We start from the raw sequence: 22,659 nt of genomic DNA on the forward strand, positions 1-22,659 counted from the left end.
TGCTCTTTGGACCTCTCCTGAAGAAGACATAAGGCAGGGTGGAGGGGCTACAGTGCCAAAACTGCTCCAGCCCAGCTGCTGAGTCACATTCCCAAAGCTTTGATGGAATACGTGGCATTTCTTGGCATTTTGTTGCACGTTGCTGTCTTTAGCTATGGGTGTGGAGTGATTTTTGCAGGAGACAAAGATTGATACAGCTTGTGGTGGCACTGCTGTGCTTTTTAAACACTGTTCTTGAGGGTGGAAAGTGTTAAAGACACTGAGGCAGGGCAGCTTCTACAATGGCTCATTCCCAAACCCACACAACTCCGTTCAGTGCCCACTGAAAAATAACTCACTAGCATTACTGATAGGACAGCTGAGGACAGACTTGTTTTTCACATTTCTCTGGGTCTGAGGCACCAAGAGAAGCGTTGCCTCTTGCAGCTTGATGCACCAACTGGACTGAGCTCTTCTGCTGACCAATACAGCCTTTTTCTATTCAGTTATTTGCATATAATATGCATATTTTATTTATCATTGCTTTCTTGGGGCCAGGTGTCACTTTTGAGAAATGAACATTGCATTCCTCGAAAGCTCAAGTCCTCACTTATCTGACAAGGCTTTAGGGGTTTTCCTTAGTGTTATTATTTAGGTTATATAGTAGTGCTTAGAAGGAATAAATGGGCTTGGAAGCCACCTCTTCCAGCCTAAGACACCCCAGGAAGCTTTTATTTCAGTGTAGTCCTTGCTGCAGAAATAGATTAAGGAATTTCTAATCTATTTCACATTAAAAACATACCATCCAAATGTATCTGTAGGCTCTTGATGCCATCTTAGTCTCTTGTGTGTCTGAGAGCTTTGAATGCATTAACAGCCTAAACCAAGTTATTACATTAATCTCATGAAATCAAAGATTCATCTCTTTGACTCAAGGTAAACACCATCAGCAACAGAGAAATTTAACAGATGGAAATGCATTTCAAAACTTGGGAGGCAATTTTGCTGGTGATTTTTTTTGTTAGATATGTTAATTCTGCTAAAGTTGGAGTTTGTAAGTTCCTGTGAAGTATTTTGTGGGGTGTGTTCTGGAGATGCTTCCAGTTCTCTGCAGAGCTTTATAACGTTAACACAGTTTCAGTCTTTCTGCATTAGAAACTGAGCTTTTTGGGTTATCATTAACAGTCATGCATCTGTTCTTGAAAATCTGGCTGCCAACTGCAGTTGATGGGATTTGTGTCACTTCAGATTCCTTGTGTGATTTGCCTCAGTAAAAGCGGCGGAACCTGAGCTCAGAACTCGCGCTGGTGCCATTTCAGCTGCAACGTCCTGCAGTGACTCTGTGTCCTCCTCTATTTGTCTGGAACCAAATACATCAAAAAGCACTGCTGTTTAAAAATAAAACTTCATTTTACCTCCCACTGTTCACTTTCGTGCTCTGCTGCCTCCAGGGACACGGGGATTTTTCATGGGAGCGAGAGCTTTCTGGCTGGAGCAGAGCATTTGGGAGCAGTTGTTGTGCTCCCTTTCTCCTTAGAACTCTGCTCTCTGGGCTGTGTCAGGAGATGCTCTGTCCCACAGAGCAGATCTTGGACCCCCAGACATCCTTGTGTAGCTCCCAAAAGCTGTTCAGGTAGGGATCAGTAAGGATCTGAATAGGGCATTTGTGCCATCTCAGAGCTCCATTAAGGGTGGGCTTTGTCTTCTCAATTTCTCACTGCAAAACCTTAAAAAGTGAATTTTGACCCGTCTGCAGCTGAAGCAGAGGGAGAGTGGAAGGTTAGTTTGGGACAGTTTCCCAATAACAGAAGTTAAGTAATTAACATATCCATTGGAAAAAAAAAAGTCTCTTGGAACGCTTGCCTCGGGTTTCCTCTGCCCACAAATAAAGACCATCTAGTTTGCTAAGCTAAATGTTGTCTTTATATTGAAAAAAATGTTGCAGAAGAGGCAGGGTGTGAGGGAGTGCATGCCAAATTTCTCTTGGTACATTCATCATTATGCAGAGTTGGGGTTTTGGTTTGCTTTTTAAATTTCTTTTTCCCCTTGGTTTCTTTTCATGGAGATTCAGTAAAGAACACTCTCAGATTTTTATCTTGTTTGTTTACAATCTGCAGGCCAGCTAAGTGCAGTGTAAGGCCTGAAAAGGTATTTGTGGTTGTGTTCTTTCCGAGTGGAAAACAAACGTACTGAAGCCAAACACGAGAGAAACCTGCAGGAATAGAGACCCAAGTCAAGGGACTCAATGGTTCAGTGGCTGAGGAACAGACTTTCTTGTCATTGCCCTGGATATTACAGTGTCTACTTACTGGGTTCCATACACAGCATGGAATTTTCCCCTTTTGTTATGACTGTTGTAAACTGGGCTCTTTGTGCAGTTGCAAGATTGCTGGGCTGGATTTTGCCGTGTTACGAGAACAGCATCCACAGCTGTGATGTTTTTGAGAGGCTGGTGACAGAGTGCAGCACATCCTCTCTCTTCCACTAGTGGAAATCAGTAAGTTAAGATTTTGAGTCCCTTGAAGCTTGTGACAGAAGTGTTGTTCTTAAGATGTGGTGACATGAAGATAGGAGAGGACAATCATGAGTGTTTAAACCATTATCAAGTGGCATCAGGTTCCACACCAAGTGTGTGCTCTGCCAACCACATATAACCTCAATAGGCCACAGAGCCCGGGGTGTAGAGCTGCAGAAATGTCTTCAGAATGGTGGGATCTTGTAAACTGTTTAATAAAATCTTACTGCACTTTTGTGTAGTCAAAGAGCACAGACTAGAGAGGAGTGAGTGATGCAGCCCAAGCCTTTGATGAAACACTTAGGAATAGTGGCAGGAGACTTTGGAAGTAAATGTTGCTTGACTTATGCAGAATAAATGCTTTTCTCAGAAGCTGGAAGCAGTATAATGACATTACATCAAAAAGGTTTTGCTTAATTAGGTGTAGCCAGCAGTTACCTGCAAGAATTTTATCTGGTGATATTTTAGAGATAACTAATTAGAAATTTCTTGAGAATGCTTAGAGCTTTCTTGGGTTTTCCACTTTGGACTCTGAGTCTGCTTCACCTTGTAATAAACGTGTGGTTTCTTGGTTAACGGGCTGAGGTTCATCTGATGTGTCATTGCTTAAAGAATAAAAGTTGTTGAACATTTAGAGAAGTTACTATCAAGCTTGGAACAGAGTTAGGTTTTTTTAAAAGTACTGAAACAAAGCCCCAGTTGTGATTTGGCATCAATGAATAGTTTGAGTTGAGTAATTTTTGTTTGAATTTACAAGAAACTTTAATGACAGACTCTAATGCTGAGTTTGTCTTTTCAGGATGCAGCTGTGTATGTTTCCTTTCACCCACTCAGCACTAGATGAAAGATGAAATGCCCTATTCATGAAAAAGCACTTACATGGTACTTATGTACAGATGAGATATGTTTTTCCATCCATTTCAAGGCATGTCTCGCAGAGAAGGTACCATATATGAGTCACAAAGAAAAGAATTCAGATGACTCTGTTAAGATAGTAAAGTTTATGGAGAAAATTCAGCTTGGGGGTGGAGGAAAATCCCTTCTCAGCCACTAAAAATCAAATGAGCAGCTGCGAGCATTTACATTGCTCTAGAATTGCCATAACTGTATTGTGTTCAAAGCAAAGTTAAGCCTAAAGTAGACTGATCCCCTTTGAGAAAAACTGCTTATATATGAAGTGTGAAGGTGTATCAGATGAATTCTAGTAGATACCATTTGGTTGCATCATTGCATACAAAACCATTTTACCACAGGATGAGATAAACAGGCACCGAAGGCATTACGTGATGCAAATTCTATTTATTCCATACAATGTTATTCATCCCTCAAAAGCAGCCTTAAATTAGCAGCTGATCTCTCACAACCCACAAGATTTAGCAATTTGTGCTGCATACCCCTTGCAAAGTGGCAGAAATTATTAGAGATCAGATGGTGGATAGAATATGTTCCTCGCTTTAAATCAACCTGAGGTAGCAGCTGCTAAAATCAAGGAAAATCAAATGTGTAAAAGGAACAGGATGGTAATCAGAGTAACTCATAACTGTGAGTTATGCCCACTGTTTTGCATCATGTCAAGGCTGAAAATGCTTGGCAGGACGTTGGAAATACTCTCGGAACATTTTTCCACCACGTGCTGGTTCTGGACCAGTAATCAATGCAAGAGACAAAGAGCTGGGCTTAAAATAACCCTTCAGCACTGAAAGATCCTTTCCTGAAAATCCAACTGTGCTACACCAGCTCTCCACCTCTCCCTCGAGTAAGAGTCAGCTGGCACACTGAAAGCAAAGCTTTATTCTCTTTAGCACAGTGAGGGTCTTCCACTATCCCAGCTTGCTCCAAGCCCCGTCCAACCTGGCCCTGAACACTTCCAGGGATGGGGAATCCACAACTTTTTCTCTTGTTCAGGTAGAGTGATGAAATCACTGTGCTGTCCTCACCTAACTGAGCTCTGCATCGAGGGAAAACTTTGTATCTCTATCAAGTAAGTTGCTCCAGAAGAGCTGTTTGAGTAATTGCAGCAATATCTTTCCAGAGTCAATGAAGCAGCCTTGGGAGCCTGAAATCAAACACGATTCACAGAGGACAGAAAGAACCAGGTAACTACAAAACAGCTGCGTTTGAGACGTGAGCTCTGTCAATACCAGACCAATTCTTTGCCTCGGGCGTTTTCTGAAGATAAACACTTATTTATTTCTGATTACAGCCTGACTGCAGGGCGTATGAGAGCTGTATTTAGAGATGATATTTTTTTCCCTCTTGCCAACCCCCAAACCTCTTCAATTTGTTCGATAAAAATAACTGCAGTGAAAGAGCTTCATAACAGATTCAGCCTTCGTGCTCCGTGGTTCCCTGTTGCACTCGCTTGTAGAACAGGAATTTGGCTGATTTGTGGGCTGAGAGTGGGATGTATTCCTTGAAAGAGCAGGCAGGTAAGAATTGCTGTTATTGTAAATTATCGTGATACCCTGTTTTGGGAATGAAACCTCAGCAGCCGTTTGGTCTTATTAAAAATGCAATTAAAACATTTGTGGCAAGACCAGCCTCAGCACATTCACTTTCTGCACCTGAAGTTGTATTTCAGGTGATCCCTGTGCCTTCCCAGGGAGCTCTTTGCTTATTTCTCCTTTTTCCATATAAGAAAAGAAAGTACATAGGGCAAATTTAGACCGAGCGATTCTCACTGATATTAAATCACTGCATGAATTATTTAACCTTCTGCATCTGTCTTTATCCTATTTTGGCATTGGTGGCTGTCTGGGCATTTAAGTAGATGCATTTTTCTTAAGAAGGGGTAAAAATTAACTCCCGATAGCATCAGTGCTTTATTCTGGCTCTTAGTGAATCGATCATTTTAATGAGGGACTGGCTGGTTTTTGTTAAATAGATGCAATTTCTGGTTGTGTGCTGAATGTCAGAACTTTCTAATCTGGCTCCAGATTTTTGGGAAAGGAATCTGTGCGCCCCACAGGATGGGTGCATTGGTTTATCCTCGTTTCCATGGAATGACCCCCAGGACCATGTGGGGTCTCTTGGGAGGTTGCTCACAGTTACTGTGAGGATTGAAAATACAGATGCTAAACTTTGACCATGCAGAATGATCTCTGAAAGTGGATTAAAGTGGCTTTTTGTGAGAAGAAATGCACTGGAGTAATTTATGCAAAGACACAGTTTTTTTCCTACAGTGTGCAACTCTTTCATATTCAATATAAACCTGTCAGTGATTCTGTAGCAAGGCACTATGTGAGATGAATAGGAACTAAGGGAAGGGAAAAGATGAATTGCTGGAGCTGTTGCACATCGTAGGCAGCAAGTTTTGATCAGGAGCTGAGAAGCCAGAGTGTACTGCAGGCAAAATTCTGCTCCAAACATCCTCAGAAGTGTATGAGAGCGGCACTTTGCTCCATGTTTGTACAACAGGGAAGATTTAAACACATCGATGGGAGCTCTGCCCTGGCACAGGAGCTCCAGGCATGTGCTGCCACAGGTTGGGTGGCTGCTGGTGGTGCTTTTATATTTCCAGGGTTTTTGGACCTGTATTTCTGGAGTAATGGCTGACTTTTGTTCTATTTTGTTCTCCTGTCTGCATTTTTTATTCTGCCCAAATAATAAACGATGAATCTGTTTTAGACTGATTTAAATCAGATAAAATAGAAAGAAAGAGCACTGAAGTCATTAAATATCATTAGTGGCGCTTTTTTTCCTTCTGAAAAATGCTTTAATTTAAAAATGGGTAATATCAAGTTTTATTATTTTCACATTCTCACGCAGACCAAACAATAACACATCAGAACATGTGGCTGTGGCATGTTAGGAGTGCAAGGAACTGGAGCTTGGTCATTTCCAGGAACTCGCACAAGCCTTCAGGTGTAATAACAGGTTTCTGGGGGAGGGCATGACCCTGCTGTCACTGATCCAGGCCAGGCAGCTCTCCCTCCCAATCCCTCTCTTTTTCCCTTGCTTCCAAGAACCTGTTTATTCAGGCAGTGTTTATGCCCTAATTGAGTGGTGATTCAAACTCAGTAACTATTTCCTGAGCATTGCAGCCCAAATAATAGGAGTCATCCTGATGCGATTGAAACTACGACTGTTTTTAGGGGACTTTGCTGTTTTTTTTGCATGTGGAGCATGTAATTTTTTCCATGCTCGCATTTTATTTGGAAGTGTATGGATGAGGAAGGAGCAGATAATGTTTGGATTAGATTCTGAGAAAAAAACCACTTGTTTTTTAGGCGAGTTTGCTGATTCAGTGGTGATTCAGGAGGTTTTCTTTGGCTTTACAAGGCCATGAAATGGGCTCTTTAAAGAACATTTTAGACTTAAACAAGTGTTCAGCAGTTGTTCACCAGGTTGAGTGTGCAACCATGGGCTGTGGCAACCTATTCTTGCATTTAGGGTGTACCTGTTTTCCAACTGATTGCCTTGAAAATGGTTGCATGGGTTTATACAGTCTTGGGAGTTGAATTTATTGATTCTTTAAAAATTAGGGGGTTTGAGTAAATAAAGGAGCTTTACATAACTTCAGTCTGCAGGAGGTTGCTGAGCTTTGTAATGAGTCCTGTGGCTTTTCTAAATCACTGCAATTGGTTTTTGCTTGTTTTTATTGTTTTGGTTTGGGTTTTTTTCTCTTTTCTTTTTCTCGCCAGAAGTTTGCAGAGGTCAGTGACTCATGGTCCTCTTTTTATTGACATATCATCTTTCTGGCATCTTTCTGATTTCTCTGAGGTAAATAGACGTGAGTTCAGGCAAAGTTTATTTCCAAAAATGTTAACTTGAGGAGCCAAATGTGTCCAATAAGCAGGACAGAGAAAATCTACAATTATCTCTCTCATTTCCTCATATCACTTTCTTTCTTTTAAAATTTAGTTAAGTTTTATTAATTCTCTGGGGATTTTTTTACTGAAATGGTACAACCTGCCCACTAACAGGATGAACTTCCTCCTGCTGTACAAATACTTCACTACACTTGTACAAATACTTCGGGTTGTTTGTGTGCTCCCTGTAGTCTTCAATTCTAACCATTTCCAGTAAGCTCAATAGCTAAAAAAAAATCTGTAATTGTGAAGTTTTGCAGGTTTTTTATGTCCAAAGGTCATAAATTTATCCTGCCTGGGCTGAAGAATTGATGCTGCACAGGAACAGTGTTGCACTGGGTGATGAAGGAATGGAAAAGGAATGACATGGTTGTGCTGCACTGCCACTAAATATTGTTGGGTTTTCTCCTTCCATATGAAAATGTTGTGAGGATTTCACTCCAGCAGCCTCGCTTTGCCCTTTCATGTCTCCATTCCTCTTGATGTGAGTCATGGAAAGTTCATCATCGTCCAACTGTGGGCAGCCTTTCACTTCCAGACCTACATCTCTTTGTGACTAATGACAGCCTCGTCTTCACAGGAGCTCTTCCGAGGGAAACATTTCCGTGGGGAAGTTCATTTCTGGAGTGTTCATGGAGGGCATAGGATCAGCTTTGCTCTGAGATTTCAAAAAACATCAGCAGTGCAAGCTGAGAAGTTGATTGAAACAAACCTTCCTGATTTGGCAGGGAAGGCACTTAGGCAGTGGGAATATTTATCCAGATAAGTGGAAACAATTAGGAGACTATGGATAAAACAACATAGCTGTTACTCTAAGAATGGCATTAGAAGTATTAAATTAGAAGCAATGTGATGTTACTGGCCAGGTGATTCAGCAGTATTATCTTTTGCCTAATCTTTTGTTTGGTTTTTTTTTCTGGATAAAAGTGTTTATCCTTAATTTTATAGCATCTGTAGCTTTTCAGTTGGGCTTCATCCCATCTAACCTGAGAGCTGATGGATTATTTTCTCACTTGCCTTAGACATCCATGTTTTAGGCTGTGACCTGCCCAAGAGGACTGATTTACCTGAAATCTTCAATTATATTGTGTGAAGGCAGGAAACAAAGCACTGTAGCTCCACTGACATAAACCAGGGGAGCATTTATACCCCAGGGTGAGAAATGTGTTCCTGGTGTACCTGAAATGTGTTCATAAAGATGTTAACAGGGTGTCACCCTTTCATGTGGTGGGAGGAGAAGCTGATTGTGATTAGAAGGCTGCTACAAAATTTAGCCTGAAGAGCATCAGCAAAAGTTTGATTCATCTTGTTTTAAAGAGTTTCGAAAGAAAGGAAAGCATATTAAATACTAAGGAACTGGTGACCTGGAAAACACATAGGTATGTATGTGTGTAAAATCTGTTCAATCTGTTTTATCTTATTGATAGGGGAGGAGAATTTTAGCTACATGAGTGAGCATATGAAAGTAATCGTTTTTTATAGCCTGTTGGTCTCTTCTCCCCAGGGACAAGATTTAGGACAAGAGGAAATGGCGTCAAGTTGCATCAGTGGAGGTTTAGGTTGGATATTAGGGAAAATTTCTTCATCAAAAGTGTTGTTGAGCTGCCCAGGGCAGTGGTGAAGTCACCATCACTGGAGGGATGTAAAAGCTGTGTAGATGTGGCACTTGGGGACGTGGGTCAGTGGTGGCCTTGGCAGTGCTCAGTTATTCCTTGGCCTCAATGATCTTGGAGTGCTTTTCCAACCTCAATAATTCCATGATTCTGGGATTCTGCAGCCGTTTTGGTTGTGGTCTTCTCTTACAACCCTTAAAGAGGAAAGGGAGGAATTTTATGAAATGTTTATTTAATAGGAAAAATACGTAATTTCAAATATTTTCTATACAGCCAACAAAACCATGTGAATGATGGAAAATCTTGCATGTTTTCTTTTTGGGGGAATGTCTTTTTTTACCCTGTTTATGAGATGATTAGGGCCTGGTGGATGCTGTAATTACAGTGCTTTGGTGTGAGGCTCGAGCAGGCAGCTCAGACTTTTGCTGTTTGCTTTTGTGGTTCCTGCCAGTGTTACCTGACTGGTGTCATTGAGATCTCTCCTGCATCCTGAGAACTCAACAGCCCCTCCTCTCATGCAGGAATTGTTTGGAGAAACTGGCATTAAAAGCTCTCACCTGTTTGCTATTAAGTTTTCTGTTGCATATAAATACCTTTGTTAGCTTGAGCCTCCTTCAGTTTGGAGCAGTGATGCAAAGTCCCCCTGCCTTCAGGGGGAATATATTGAAATCTAAGAGAGCTTTTTCTTCCCCCCCCCTTCTGCTGTGTGTCATCTTGTATATCCATCTTTCCTCCTTAGGCTATTCCCAGAGATCCTTATTTTTATGAGGACAGTTTACTTTTGGCCAAGGAGCTTGCAGAGGTTGCTGTTGATTTCTGCTCTGTGGTTAGGACTGCCACTCGTTAATGTACAGCAGACAAATGCAGTATAGACGTGATCATAAATAATTCACTGCTCCCTCCAACAAGGGGAAATTACATGCTACATTATTCAATATACAAAGACACTGCTTGTTGTGTAAAGAGAGTAATTTTCTGCCAGTGAACAGCCAGCAGCTTTGCAGCTAAAATATAAGGGGACACACATGGTTTATTACCAGCTCAAGCCTCATAACCTTCCCTCTGCCTGCAATCCACATCCTTCTGCTCTCAGGAGTGGAATACAAAGAGGTGACGTGTGTTGGCGGCTGTGGTTGTGGCTGCTGGGAATGTTGGATGGAAGGAACAAGAAAAAGATGGTGCAGATGTCTCAGTTTCATGGGGTGAATGAGGGAAATGAGGGCTGGGGGAAGATCCTGCCCTGCTGGTGAGCATCATTCATGCCATGGTGAAAGGTTGGGGAATGAACTTCTATTAAAAACTTCTTGGGAAAGAGAAGGGAGTGGCACTAGGGAATTACATCCCGACTTTTATGTGTTTATTACAATTCAATTTTTTTATTTTGTGAACATGACAGTGGAAAATCATGTAAAATGGCGTGTTGGCAACCAGCAGTTATTAAAAAAGATGAGATTAATGTCTCTATTCTATTAGCTGAATGATCAGTCATTGTCCTGTGATAGGTCATCAAACTGATTATCTAATTAAGCAGCCTGATGCAGTGCTTGTGCATGAGCTGGCAGTTATGATCGCTGGTGGAACTTTAAATTTCCCCTCATGATTGGTGTGATTAAGATCTCAGTTTTACTGTAGCCTAAACATATTTCTATTTTTTTTACCCTTGCATCAACTTCCTGATAAACCATTTTCTTCACCTGTCAAAGATGTAGTTAACATGATTTTTCCTAGACTTTGTAGTATTTGTAGCAGATTTTCATGAGAAGTGTCTGACCCTGGGCAGGGTTCAGTAAATTCCAGTCCATTTTTTTAACACAAAAATGGACATAGAATAGGACAGAGATGGTTATGTGGTTTTTCTAAGGTCCTGTGGTCTGTATTCATTAATGTATTTCTGATTGCTCTTTTTAAAAGCTTGAGAATTGATGTCAAATACACAAACCTGGAATTGATTCCATAAGGCTATCTCAGATAAGTCTGTTCGGTCACTGTCACTGAGAAGGTTGCAGATCCCTGTTAGAAGAGGACTGGAAGATAAATTGGATTTTTTCTGTATTCTAAATAGCCAGTGCATAGGAACTGGTGTCTGAAAATAAACAGCAAGGAGCTGGGAGCAGAGGTCTGGGAGGGTACTGAGGGGGATGTCAAAGAGGAGGAGTTCGGGGTAGAAGGATTACATAAAAACAAAAGTGTAGAACATGATCAATTTAATTGAAGAGATGCTGTGGGTGGCTTTTGGTTACCAGATCTTTTCTAGGTACTGCTTTAACCTGTAGTTTCCTCTTCATGCTTCTTTTTTGAGAGGGGCTTTTTTCACCTTCCTTTTTTATCTTTTGTGATGAAGGCCCTCATCTCCATTCTCTCTTTTTTTTTTTCCGTATTTTTTTGAGATATCTCTGTTTTCATTACTTTCTCTATTACCTCTGTGGATGCTGCCTGAATCTGCCCTGACACTGCTTCTGTCTCCAGCCCCCTTGGTTTCTTCTTTCAAAATGTTTGGTCAGGGGTTATTGCTGCCTGAAATATTTAAGTGGGAAGTGGAAACTTCTCATTTCTTGTCAGGACTTCCCTTCCTTGTCCTCCCTCTCACCACCATTGGTGGTGTTTGGACAACCATCACGGTCTTTCCAATCTTGGCTCCTTTCCATAGTTCCTCTTTTTCTTCTGGACATTTACTGGGGGGATATTTTATGCATAAGAAAGAATAAACTTTCTAGGTTTAATATGAAATATGAATCTGATTTAATCTCTCTAGTTGTTCAAACTTCTGTCAAAATTATCACAGCTCTGTTCCTTAGAGAAGTTTTTAAGACTGGTCTCTTTGAGAAGTCTTGCACTAATTTCTTTCCCTTTGGTTTAAATATAGTTAGTAATGATTATGCTGAGATTTCTGTCTGCCTCATCTAACCTAGAGAATAAACTCATTAAGGAAATGAACTTTTTTGGGGGGAAGGACAGTATTTTGTAAATACTTTTGTTCAATATTTATCTAATTGTTCTTGAGTCCCTGAGACACAGTCTACTTGCTCTGATTGCAGAAATCCTCCAATATGTGACTCTGTTCAGTGGGAGAAACATCAGAATTCAAATAATTTTTACAAAAGCACTTTGTCTCATACAAAAATGCAGCCAGAAGGATGAGGATAAATGCAGGATCTGAAGTGACTGCCCCATTTGATCAGGATGCTTTTGTAGGAATGAAGAAGGAGTTATTATCTAGAATTATAGCAGTGTTTCTTAAGCATTAAAAATAGGTGTTGATAGAGCTAAAGGCAAAATAGTCAAATTGTGGGATTCATAATAGTAATGATTATAGTTCTCTGATTTGGTGAGTAATAAGAGGAACCATCATTTGGTCCAGAAACCTGAGATCCTGTCATTAGCATTTCCTTGTGTCTGTTTTTTAATCCCTTCAGCTTGCTGAAAGTTTTACTTGTGGCTTTTGTTTTTTTTTTTTTTTTGTTTGGCTTTTTATCTCCTGTGTTTGAAAGGAAACTGTTATTTTATCCCTGTCTCAAACAGGGTCCTACCCCACTTTAGGACAGTTAATTTAAGATCCCCACGAGCAGACAGAGTGTAATTATTTAAACCTGTGTCACTGGATACTGTCCAGAAATGCTCCCATATTTCAAGAGCAGATTAAGATCTGTTGGGTGGGTCAGTGAGCAGCTGAGGGGGGTTGTGTAGCGTTACCTGTGGTAGCAACCAGTCATTGGTGTGAGCAGATGGGTGATGGGAAAGCAAAGACAGCTCGCTGTGAACCTGGAGCCAAATGTTTCCTGGGTTTAATATCCTGAATGCTGTAATGAACAGACTTGGCAACAGCAGGCATCTTTCAAATAGAATTGTGAAATGACTCGTGGTAGGTTGTGCTTTGCTGTGGCTGTGGGTAATGTGGATATGGTGTCTGGGTGTATAGAAACATCTGGTTTTTGTTTCCCTAGGGTGGACAATGCATCTCTTTGGAGCCACCTGTGGGAAGATGAAGCTTCCAGCAGCTGTAGTGTGGCTTGGAACCTGCTCGCTTTAAGGAATTCTGGACATTTCTACCCATATTTGCCTATTGCAGCACAAAGCAGAGGACAATGAGTTATTTTTATTTTTTGCATATTTTCACACTACGTAACAATATTTCTTCCTTCTCATTTTGTTCAATGGGAAAAACTTGAGCCAGTTTTGTAGCTGATCCTTACTTCGCCACATTCCTCTTACTGAGCCAAATTCTTGGGAACGACATCCAGAGTACATCTATTTTTGTGTGTTGGTGGTGGTTGGGGTTTCTTTTTCTCTCTGTGACACATGTCACTTTTTATTCTGTTTTGAACCTGTCCTTTTGCATTGCTGAGTAGTCGTAGAATCACTCCAGGAATGAAATAATTTCAGACTTAGAGAAGATGACTCATATTCTTCAGAAACATTTTTATGGCTGTGCTCGGCTCATTGATCTAGGAGTTTAACCGTAGTAATATGAGGTATTGCATTAATTGCTGCATACATTTATTACCAAATGACTTGCACAGACAGTGTTTCAGATGCCGTGGACCTGATCACAATAACCAGAAGTGTCCTGTGTGCAGAGGAGAAAATAAAATCCCTTTGTACACCGACAGCAAGCAGATGAAGTGGCTCGCGGTTCTGGAAGTGAGGACTGATCACTGTGAGAGCTGGAATGGATTGTTCTGCCTGAGGAAGGGGAAGCTCTGCAGTCTGATGTTTGGGTTGATCATAATGACTCTGGTGATGGTATCCTACATACTGACTGGAGCCAAGCATGGCCTGTTGCTGATCCCATCTCCCTTCCATTACGGAGCTTTTGCTAGCAATCCCAGCTTAATGGACAATGAAAGCCTTAGTGACATGAAAGACCATTACCAGCCTTCAAAAATGAATATTTCATATGTAAAGGATTATCCAAGCATTAAATTAATTATTGACACCATTACTTCAAAGATAGAGTTTATAACGAGGCAGCGCCCTGATTTAGAAGAGCTGAGGAAGCAAGAGCCACATGTAAGTATGAATTGAGGCGTGTCTTAAACTGCTTCTTACATCCTTGTTTCAAGGCTTTTGGATCAATCTTTTGCCTAGATATAAAAAAGTGCAGCCGCTGGGATGTTCATAAAGTGATTTACACCATCTAGAGTCTCCTGATTCACAGCAGCTGAGAAGTTGCCATTGTAGATCACATCCCTCTGAGTCACGAGCAGGATAGATGGGTTCTGTAAATGGTCTTGACACCTGAAGCAAAAAATCAGGCAGCCCTCTGATAGCTGTACAACATTACTGAACTTTTACCTTGTCTCATGCGAAATTATTGTGACTTAGATTTACCTGTCACCTGAAATGATAAATAAGAAAAGAGCCTTTCTAATAACTGCTTGCCAGGGTGCCTTCCTGAAAATCATTGCAAACCTTGTATTTCAGAGTTAACAACTGGAAGGTAATTTGCTTTGAGTATTGGGTGTTTGACTTTAAAAATAATTTCCTGGGGTTGCAGGGCAGTTGGGGGATTATTAAGGCCCTTTCTGGCCTTAAAATAAAAGGATTTCTAAATACTCCTCTCCCAGTCCAATGGGTTGTACAGGATTTGTTTCTGGTGTCATCAGAAGCAAAAAATGGGGTAAACTTTGTAGGTAAAGATGTCCAGGTAAAGTTTCTGTTCTCTCACCGTGCTAAGTAAGAAAAGTATAACTGTTGATTGCTTGATGCCTTGACTGAAATTGTTGTTCTTTATGTTGCAGATGTTTTCAGTAATTCCTAACAAATTCCTTCCAAATAGCAAGAACCCTTGTTGGTATGAAGAGTACCACGGAAACACAACCACGGATCCTTACGCAACCAACTCCTATGCACTGTACTCCAAGCGCTTTCGGATCATATTTGATTACCTCAGGAAGGTATTTTGGAACCACTTGTACCACTATAAGGACAAACACTACCGCCTGCGCTGCCTCCCACACTTCTACATCATCGGGCAGCCCAAGTGTGGCACCACGGACCTGTATGACCGCCTCAGGCTGCACCCCGACGTTCGCTTCTCGGCCATCAAGGAGCCCCACTGGTGGACAAGGAAACGCTTTGGTGAGTGAAAATGTCCTCTGCTATCCAGGCAAGTTGTGTCTCCTAAAATTTTCTACATGTCTGGGGTGAAATTAATGGATTTGCTCCGTACTGGATTACCTAGGAACCACTGAAACAGATAGTTTTGAGAAATCCTCATGGTGGACGCTCAACCTGCTTTTGTTCAATGATGTTTTGGGTTAAACCTCTTGAGAAAACGCACATTTCATTTGGTTCATTTGCAGTGGTTTGGAAAATCTAAGAAAAAACAAAAAGGGCCGATAAAACCCACCTTAAGAATTTGTAAAGGCAAGGAGAGAAACGAATTAGGTTGTCATGGGAGAGTTGAAGAGTAGCAGTGATAGTTTTGTATTGGAAAATTCTGTAAAGCCTTTCTCACATCAATAAATGATGGGTCACTATTTAAAATTTCAGTCCTTATGGTTCAATAAATACCACTGTAGCAGGAGCTTCTTTAATGTCACAGCTCTGGCCATCACTGAACAGTAGAGATGCTCTGCATGAGGAATCTCTCTCACACTGAGGGCCCTGCACATATTTTGATACTTTTCCTGGATGATATCAATATTTCCATCTGTGAAGGCAGACTTGAATAGTTGGGGCTGTGGCCAACTGGAGTAAAAGGCATCCACACCTCATGATTGCACCTCCAAAGGGCCTCAGGGCAGTGGGGCTGAGCACAGAATTTCATCCATCTGAAGTGTTTTTCTCCTCCTTATCTCTCTTCTCTGGATGCTGAGGAAGGCCAGTCTTGTGGTTAGAGATTAGATGAGCTGCAGAAGACCCATTTTAATTTCCTAACTGCTCCTCTCTATGTGTGGATGAGTGTTGTGCCTTCTGTATTCCACCCAGACACTGGATTTTCCAGCTCTTGGGTCTGGCTTTGTTAAGTGCTGGCGTGCCCTCCTTTTTTATGACTTTGGCGTCAAAGATCAAAGACTTTTCAGTGATTTTACTGTTTCCAAGAGGAAGATTTTGCTTATTTTAGTGACATCTTAATTTCTGTTTCTCATTTGCTGTTGCTTTATGGCAGACACAGCCATTGGAACGGGACAGACCTGGCACTGGGGGGTAGATGAGGACTTTGATCACTACTTTCTTTTGGTGCCTTTCTGAGCTTCCTTGGAATGGGAAAATAGTGAATTGCTGTGGCTAAAGGCAAGGAAGGACACTTTCTGAGGCATTGGGACACCTGAAGTGCTGCTTCTGTTCTTTATTTTGAGATCATATCTCAAATTCTTCATTTCTCCTGCATGCAGTCCTGTCATTTCCATCTTGCTTTCCCATGCCCTGGATCCCAGAAGAACCATTGAGCTCCTGCAGACAGGATTTTGTTCCTTGCTGCTTGGTGAGGTGCTCTTGGCCACAGAGATGGGATTTCATGATTTTGCTGTTAAATTTTCAATTTTTTTCCTTCGCAAATGCCATAAGAACATTGCCAAGATAAATATTTTAGACATTTTCTAAATCCTTTTTTGTAAGCTAAGGTTTAAAGCAATGTGATGAAAATACAGCTATGCTTTTGAGATAATTTCGTCTGGTTTAAGAAACACTGGAGGCACCAGTGTGAACTGAGGAATGAAATCAAGTCAAAGAAGAGAAGCATTGTGGTATCCCTTGAAGACCCATGAAAAGGGACTTGTTCGTCTCAGTAGCTGACTGAAGACAAAACACGGAATGGTTTGGGTTGGAAGGGACCTTAATGATCTTGTTCTACCTGCCATGGGCAGGGACACCTTCCACTCTCCCAGGTTGCTCCAAGCCCTGTCCAACCTGGCCTTGGACACTTCCAGGGATGGGGCAGCCACGACTTTTTCTCATATTCAAGTAGAGTGATGAAAACGAGGGACTGGCAGCAAAATCTATGGAGGATTTTGTGTTCCACGGGAGAGTTGGCAGCAAAGGCTGAACCCAACTGATACCTTAAGCTAAAATGTTTTTCACCAAGTAGTTCTCTCCACTTATATTAACCTCAGCATAAATGTTTGGAATGAATGTTGGAGGAGGTAATGCACCCAACCTCACTTCAGCAAGACTGGGCTCACTAAAGCTCTGAACCTGACCTTCCGAACAGGCAGAAGAATGCAAAAAATCAGGCTGGAGTGCATCTAACTTGAGAACAAGGGTGAATTCCTATCTCTGTGCTGGCATTCACAACCCCTCCACTTGCACAGTCTTGTGGTCAGCCACTGGGGACCAAGTGCTGATCCTTGAAGAGAACATTCTTTGCATAATTCAGGTTTTTTTGAAGTTGTTTTGTAAAGCTGGAGAATGAGGAAAGATTGCAGAGCTCGTGGTCTCATGGGAGGGGGATCTGTAGGGATGACCTTCCGATCATCTCAGCTGTCTGCCACTGAGAATGAAAGACCAAGTTTATTCCTGGTGGCTCAGTCCTTTAATTCTGCCTTAAAAGTGCATTATCTAATGGTTACTATTTAAAATTAAAAAAAGAAAAACAGAGAATATGATAAATACACTCACAAGTGAAACTGGGACAGCCGGCGAGTGGCTATGACTCCTATGCTCCTGGCTATTAACTTGGTTAGGTTTCTAACACAAGCTGGACAAGAAAATCTCTTTGTTCAATGACATCCTCTGATTCAATGGATTTTTATGAGACTGACTAATTTCAGCTGAAGTTAAACAGCCCTCTGGGGAGGCCCCATTTCGCAAATCACTCCTTTCCCCTTCTGCTGGGATGGTTGATGCTCCACAGGACTTTGTCTCAGCTTGACTGTCTCTCTTTCCTGGCTCCTTGCCACTGTTTCTGTTCCCAGGAGTGGGGTGGTAACAAACCAAGGCTGTCTGTAGCACCACGCTTGCACTTTTTTTCCCCTCAAAACAAGTCAAAATACGCTGTTGAACTTTCTTCTACCCTCATTAAATCCCACTTTCCTAAAGGGGAAAATGAGAGGCAATGGACAAAAGAACTCCCTTGCTGAGCTTTCCTCTCACATAATTGATAATTATTGGCCTTGTGGGAACAAGAAAGGGAGAGCTGAGAAGTCCTGTGTGGGGAGCATGCACAGCAAATGGAGAAGTGAGACTAGATTTGGAAACAGGAGTGGGAAAAGGAGTATAAAAATCACAGGATGTGGCTCAAGATGCTGAGAAATGCAGGGGGAAGGTGATACTGAACTCACCCCAGAGTGGAAGCAAGGAGAGGAGAAAAGTGAGATACTACTGTGGAGCGTTATTTGCATACCTGTGAAAGGAAAAAAAAAACATGAATGATTTCCCAGTGTGTATTGATTTGCATATTTGGCATCAGAGCCTGTGCTCAATCTCAGAACAGTAAATCTAGTGGGAGTCCAATATTACTTCAATTTACATGGGTGCAAATGGAAGTAGAATCTTATCTTCTATGTTCTTTCCAACAGCTAAATTTAGAAGAAAATAAATCCAAGCTCATTCATGTAGGGAGTACAAAACAGAGCGCTTAAAATATTTCCTATCACTGTGAATTTATGGTGTAATCATTCAGTAACTCAGATCTCAGATCTCAGCCACTTCATTATTGGCACTTTTATCTGAGGGTTGCACTTCGTCTGTCGGATCTCGTGCTGATGTTGGCTGGCTTGGGGCCAGCCACATCTACGAAATCACCTTGGTTTGCACCATGGTCAGTCTTGCCCTGTTGTTATTATAATAGCTGTTTCTGATTCTCTCTTTTTGCTGCTCTTTCAGGAATCATCCGGCTGAGGGACGGATTTCACGACCGCTACCCTGTGGAAGATTACCTGGATCTGTTCGACTTGGCAGCACATCAGATCCAGAGTGTGCTGCAGAGTGACGAGGGGAAGGAGCGTGGCAGGAGGAACAACATCATCATTGGTAGGGCAAACGCAGCCCCAAAACATCCCTGTAGCTCCACATGGGCAGCACTCAGAGCTGAGGGGCCAGAGGGGGATTTTGTGACTTGTTCTCAGCACAGAGCCCCTGGCGTTGTTTTTCCCTGGTGTGCCTGGAAGCTCTTGGCTTTCTTTCCCTGGAGGGAGGTTTCCTGCTTTGTTAAGAAGCTGTGATTATCTTTAGAAAATTCCTGAGCAAGTGCTGTATATCTGATGAACATCAGCATTTAATTAATGTGGGGTTCTGCTTCCAAGAATGAGAATGACCTTGGCAACTCCTTCAAACCCAGTTTTCCTTTTGTTTTCATAGAATCATTTAGGTTGGAAAAACCCTCTAAGATCATCAAGTCTATCCATTGCCCCACAGCACTTCCAAGGTCACTCCTAACCCGTGTCCCCAGGTGCCACATCCACTTTAAGTACAATTATGAGGGGATTGCCTGTAGTGCTGGGATTGTGGCTTCAGTTCCAAATGCTGGAGCAGTGTGTCTGGGATAACACAAAACTGTGGTGTAATGACACACACTGGGTACTGGAAAAATCCTGGAGCTGATGTGAGACACGATAAGGAAAGCTCTCAGTGGCTCTCCTCAACCTCCAACAGAAGATATTGATATAATGAATTGGTATTAAAATTAAATTACCTAATTACCACTAAAAATGGTCTAGAAGTGCTGTTTTATTGTACTTTATGGAAGTCCATGGTTAGCACTGGGCTCTAGGGAGGGATCCCTGGATTGCTTTCCATGACACACAGTGGTCAATCCGCTGGGCTCATCCACTCCGGTCCATGGTGTACAGGTTTATAGTGCCCATGAGAAACATCACAAACTTCTAAATTCTGCTTTTGCTGTCTGCTAAAACCAGAAAACTGAGGGGATGGGAGTTTTACAAGCATTACTCTGTCACCTCAGAACTTCCCAGGGAAACCAGACACATTCCATGCAAAAAGTAGTTGTGCAAGTGACAGTTCCCTGTCAAAAAGAGACTTTTCAAGGAGGCTTGGAGCCACAATTCTACAGAAAATAGAGACAAGATTTTTGCTTCCTGCCCTCAGAATTACTGGGGGTTTGGTTTAAAAATTTTAACCTATTGTTGGCTGGATGAGATGGTGATGATGCCTTAGCTTGGTTAAACCAGAGCCTTGGCTGAGTCACATTTGTTCAGAACTTCCCCAGCCCCTGTTTAAATCCATCATTCACTTTATTAAACATCTACAACACTGAGCAGCATCTGCAAGATGGGATTCTTAAGAAATGTTGCTGTCAAGGACATCTGCAGATTTGCGTGCTACTTACAATAATATCTCCTGTCCTTTCATGGGTGAAGTGCTTATGCTAATTAAATTCACTAATCTAATTGGCAACGTACATCTTTGATTACTTACCTCCTGTTGCAGCTTTTTGTAGAGTTCACTTTGTGTTTCTTTTTCCGGTGGTCTCATTTCTTGTTTCATTGAGGTTCTGCTGGGTTTTCTTATTAAGTTTACAGGAAAAGTCTTGAATGATTATACTCATTAAGGCAGTCTTTTATGACCTTGGTAAAAAACAAAACAAAGCCATCTAGCCTAAAACAAATTTGTATTAATATCAGGTTTGCTCATAATCTTCCTTTTCTTATTTCAGATGACTGCAAAGAAAAATCAAATTAGAAGTGTAAATATTTCAGTAGTTCATCATGTTATATTATTTTGAAAAGTTAAGCTTCTTTGGATATTAAACCTAGTGGGTAATAACTGCATTTTCCAAAAAAAATCCAACCCCAACATCTGCTTAGAGATGAGCCAGAGAGGACAGGGCTGATCCAGCCTGAGGCATTCTGAGCAGGAGTTGTTTATGTGGGATCATTAATATGATAAATTCAGAGGAATGGCTTGTGAAAGCACAATATGATGTTAATCCATTAATGACTGAATAAGGAGGTTATATGTCCATTCTTTAGGCAATTTAATAATTCATATGTTCTTTAAGTCCATACCAAAAAACCCCCAATTCAGTTGCACTGGAGTAATTAAACATAATTAATTGTCGGTGATTGATTTATCTCATGTTTAGTATGGTTTTTTCTCTTTGCAGGTATTAAAACCAAACTGTCAAACTGTCAGGAATATTTTTGTTTGGCTGCTTCAGGAAATTAAAATTATGAAAAACAGCAGGGACCAGAATGATTATTATTTTTTCACATATATATATGTTTTTTTCCCCTCATTAAATTTGTGACAGTCACCTTGTGGGAAGATTTACCCTCTTGAGCCCAGGTTATGCTGGGCTGACTGCACTGGAGCAGCACCTTGAGCCCTGTTAATGCTCTAGCATGATTTGGTTGTGTGCCTGTGATCTTGGGTAGGACTTGACAGTCTTGGAGGTCTTTCCCAACCTTTCTGATTCTGGGATTTTCCCTGGTTTGGGTCCTGCCTGCAGATTTCGGGTGGTGGCAGCTGATCCAGCTGTCACAATTTCTGTGGAATGTGGGCTCTGATGTTCAGAGAATCCACCCACTTACATGCAAATGCACTGATTTTTTTTGTAGCTCACGTTGCAGAAGTGTAGGGAGGTGTTCACAGGTTTGACCACGTTAATTGGGATAAATGCAACAGAACATTAAATGTGATCAGGGAACAGAGCAGAGAACTGTGAAGGGTGATCATGCCTAGTCCGGAGAGGAGTAGGTGGCTAGATGAGGACATAGACTTTAATTACCTTGGCATGATTTAGGCAAACATTTCTGAGGGAGCTGTCTCAGCCCAGCTGTGCCTGCCACAGAGATGGAGCAGTGACTTCCCAAGGTTGCTTCCATCCCTGGAGTGCCCTCTCCTGTAAAGCCCTGTCTGCAAGGGCTTGTACCCCTTGGCATTTCCCCACGTCCCGGTAGCTCAGGAGAGGTTTCTGTGGCAGGGCTGCCTCAGCTCCTGGCCTCTGTTTAATCCTTTGTGTTTCTGCCTCACCCAGCGTGGGAGCTGGGCTAATTGAGTTTTAATTGACAACTCAAAGCCTGCTGGTGATTAGGCAGTGCTTTGGCTAATTAATTTAGAATGGAAGAGCGGAGCTGCTGTGGACACCCAGCTATAGCCAATGGACCTGATCTCCTCCTGAAAAGAGGCAAAACGAACCTGACAGAAGATTAATGTGTTTTCTAACAACTCCCAGACTTTGTTAATGAATCACATTATGTTCAGCTGAAGTTTGGAGCCAGTACCTTTCTCATGTTGTGCTTTGTCCATCTTTTAAATCTTTATTGGACTTTCCCAGAAGAGGAAAGAAGAAAAAATAGGGAAATAATGTACAAGTCTATAAGCCTACAACATTATTATTTTTTTAATCTCCTTCCCTTTGATTTGAAAAACCTCATTAGCAAGAATTAGCTTTCATAGACTGTCAGAGAGTGTAAGTCCCCAAAAAGCTTCCATATATGTTTTATTAAACAGTACCGTGCCACATAAATGCCAGTATTACTTAAAAAGACAGAGAAGGTTACAAAATTCAAAACATCTTACAGATAATTTATTTAGCAGCTGAACCATCATATACTCACTCTGGCAGAGATTTTTACTGATTATATTTCTCCCTGTAGCATTGCATTCAGAGTGAGCTTCTTCAGTCATGAAAGACACCAGAATCTGGTATTTTACCAAAGTGTGCTATTTATTCTGTAAATCTTTTATCTATTAGTAAATACTTGACTTCTTCTACATGAATAATCGCATAAAAAATATTTCAATCCTCAATGACACAACTCAGCTGCTTTTAAAATATTTCTTATGTGCTCACTGCTTCTCCTGATTCTGTTTTCCACACTGTTGATCAGCAGGGGTG

The 22,659-nt window shown here is 41.5% G+C and overlaps 1 protein-coding gene across 6 annotated transcripts in view; it reads left to right on the forward strand.

Moving 5' to 3' along the window:
- CHST15 (carbohydrate sulfotransferase 15) overlaps positions 1–22,659 on the forward strand; it is a 44,825-nt gene that overhangs the window by 12,577 nt on the left and 9,589 nt on the right. For 2 of the 6 annotated variants that reach the window (XM_048311610.1, XM_048311609.1), the window contains exons 2-5: positions 4,527–4,590; positions 12,860–13,925; positions 14,657–14,996; positions 18,684–18,830. In XM_048311610.1, the coding sequence (XP_048167567.1) occupies positions 13,383–13,925; positions 14,657–14,996; positions 18,684–18,830 (1,030 nt within the window). In that variant the 5' untranslated portion in view covers positions 4,527–4,590; positions 12,860–13,382. Of the gene's footprint in view, positions 1–4,382; positions 4,400–4,526; positions 4,591–4,697; positions 4,924–12,859; positions 13,926–14,656; positions 14,997–18,683; positions 18,831–22,659 lie in introns of those variants that run through there. The other 4 variants (XM_048311615.1, XM_048311614.1, XM_048311613.1 and 1 more) reach the window with 3 other exon arrangements.

Source organism: Corvus hawaiiensis, chromosome 8 (genome assembly GCF_020740725.1).
Source record: "Corvus hawaiiensis isolate bCorHaw1 chromosome 8, bCorHaw1.pri.cur, whole genome shotgun sequence".
Lineage (NCBI taxonomy): Eukaryota > Metazoa > Chordata > Aves > Passeriformes > Corvidae > Corvus > Corvus hawaiiensis.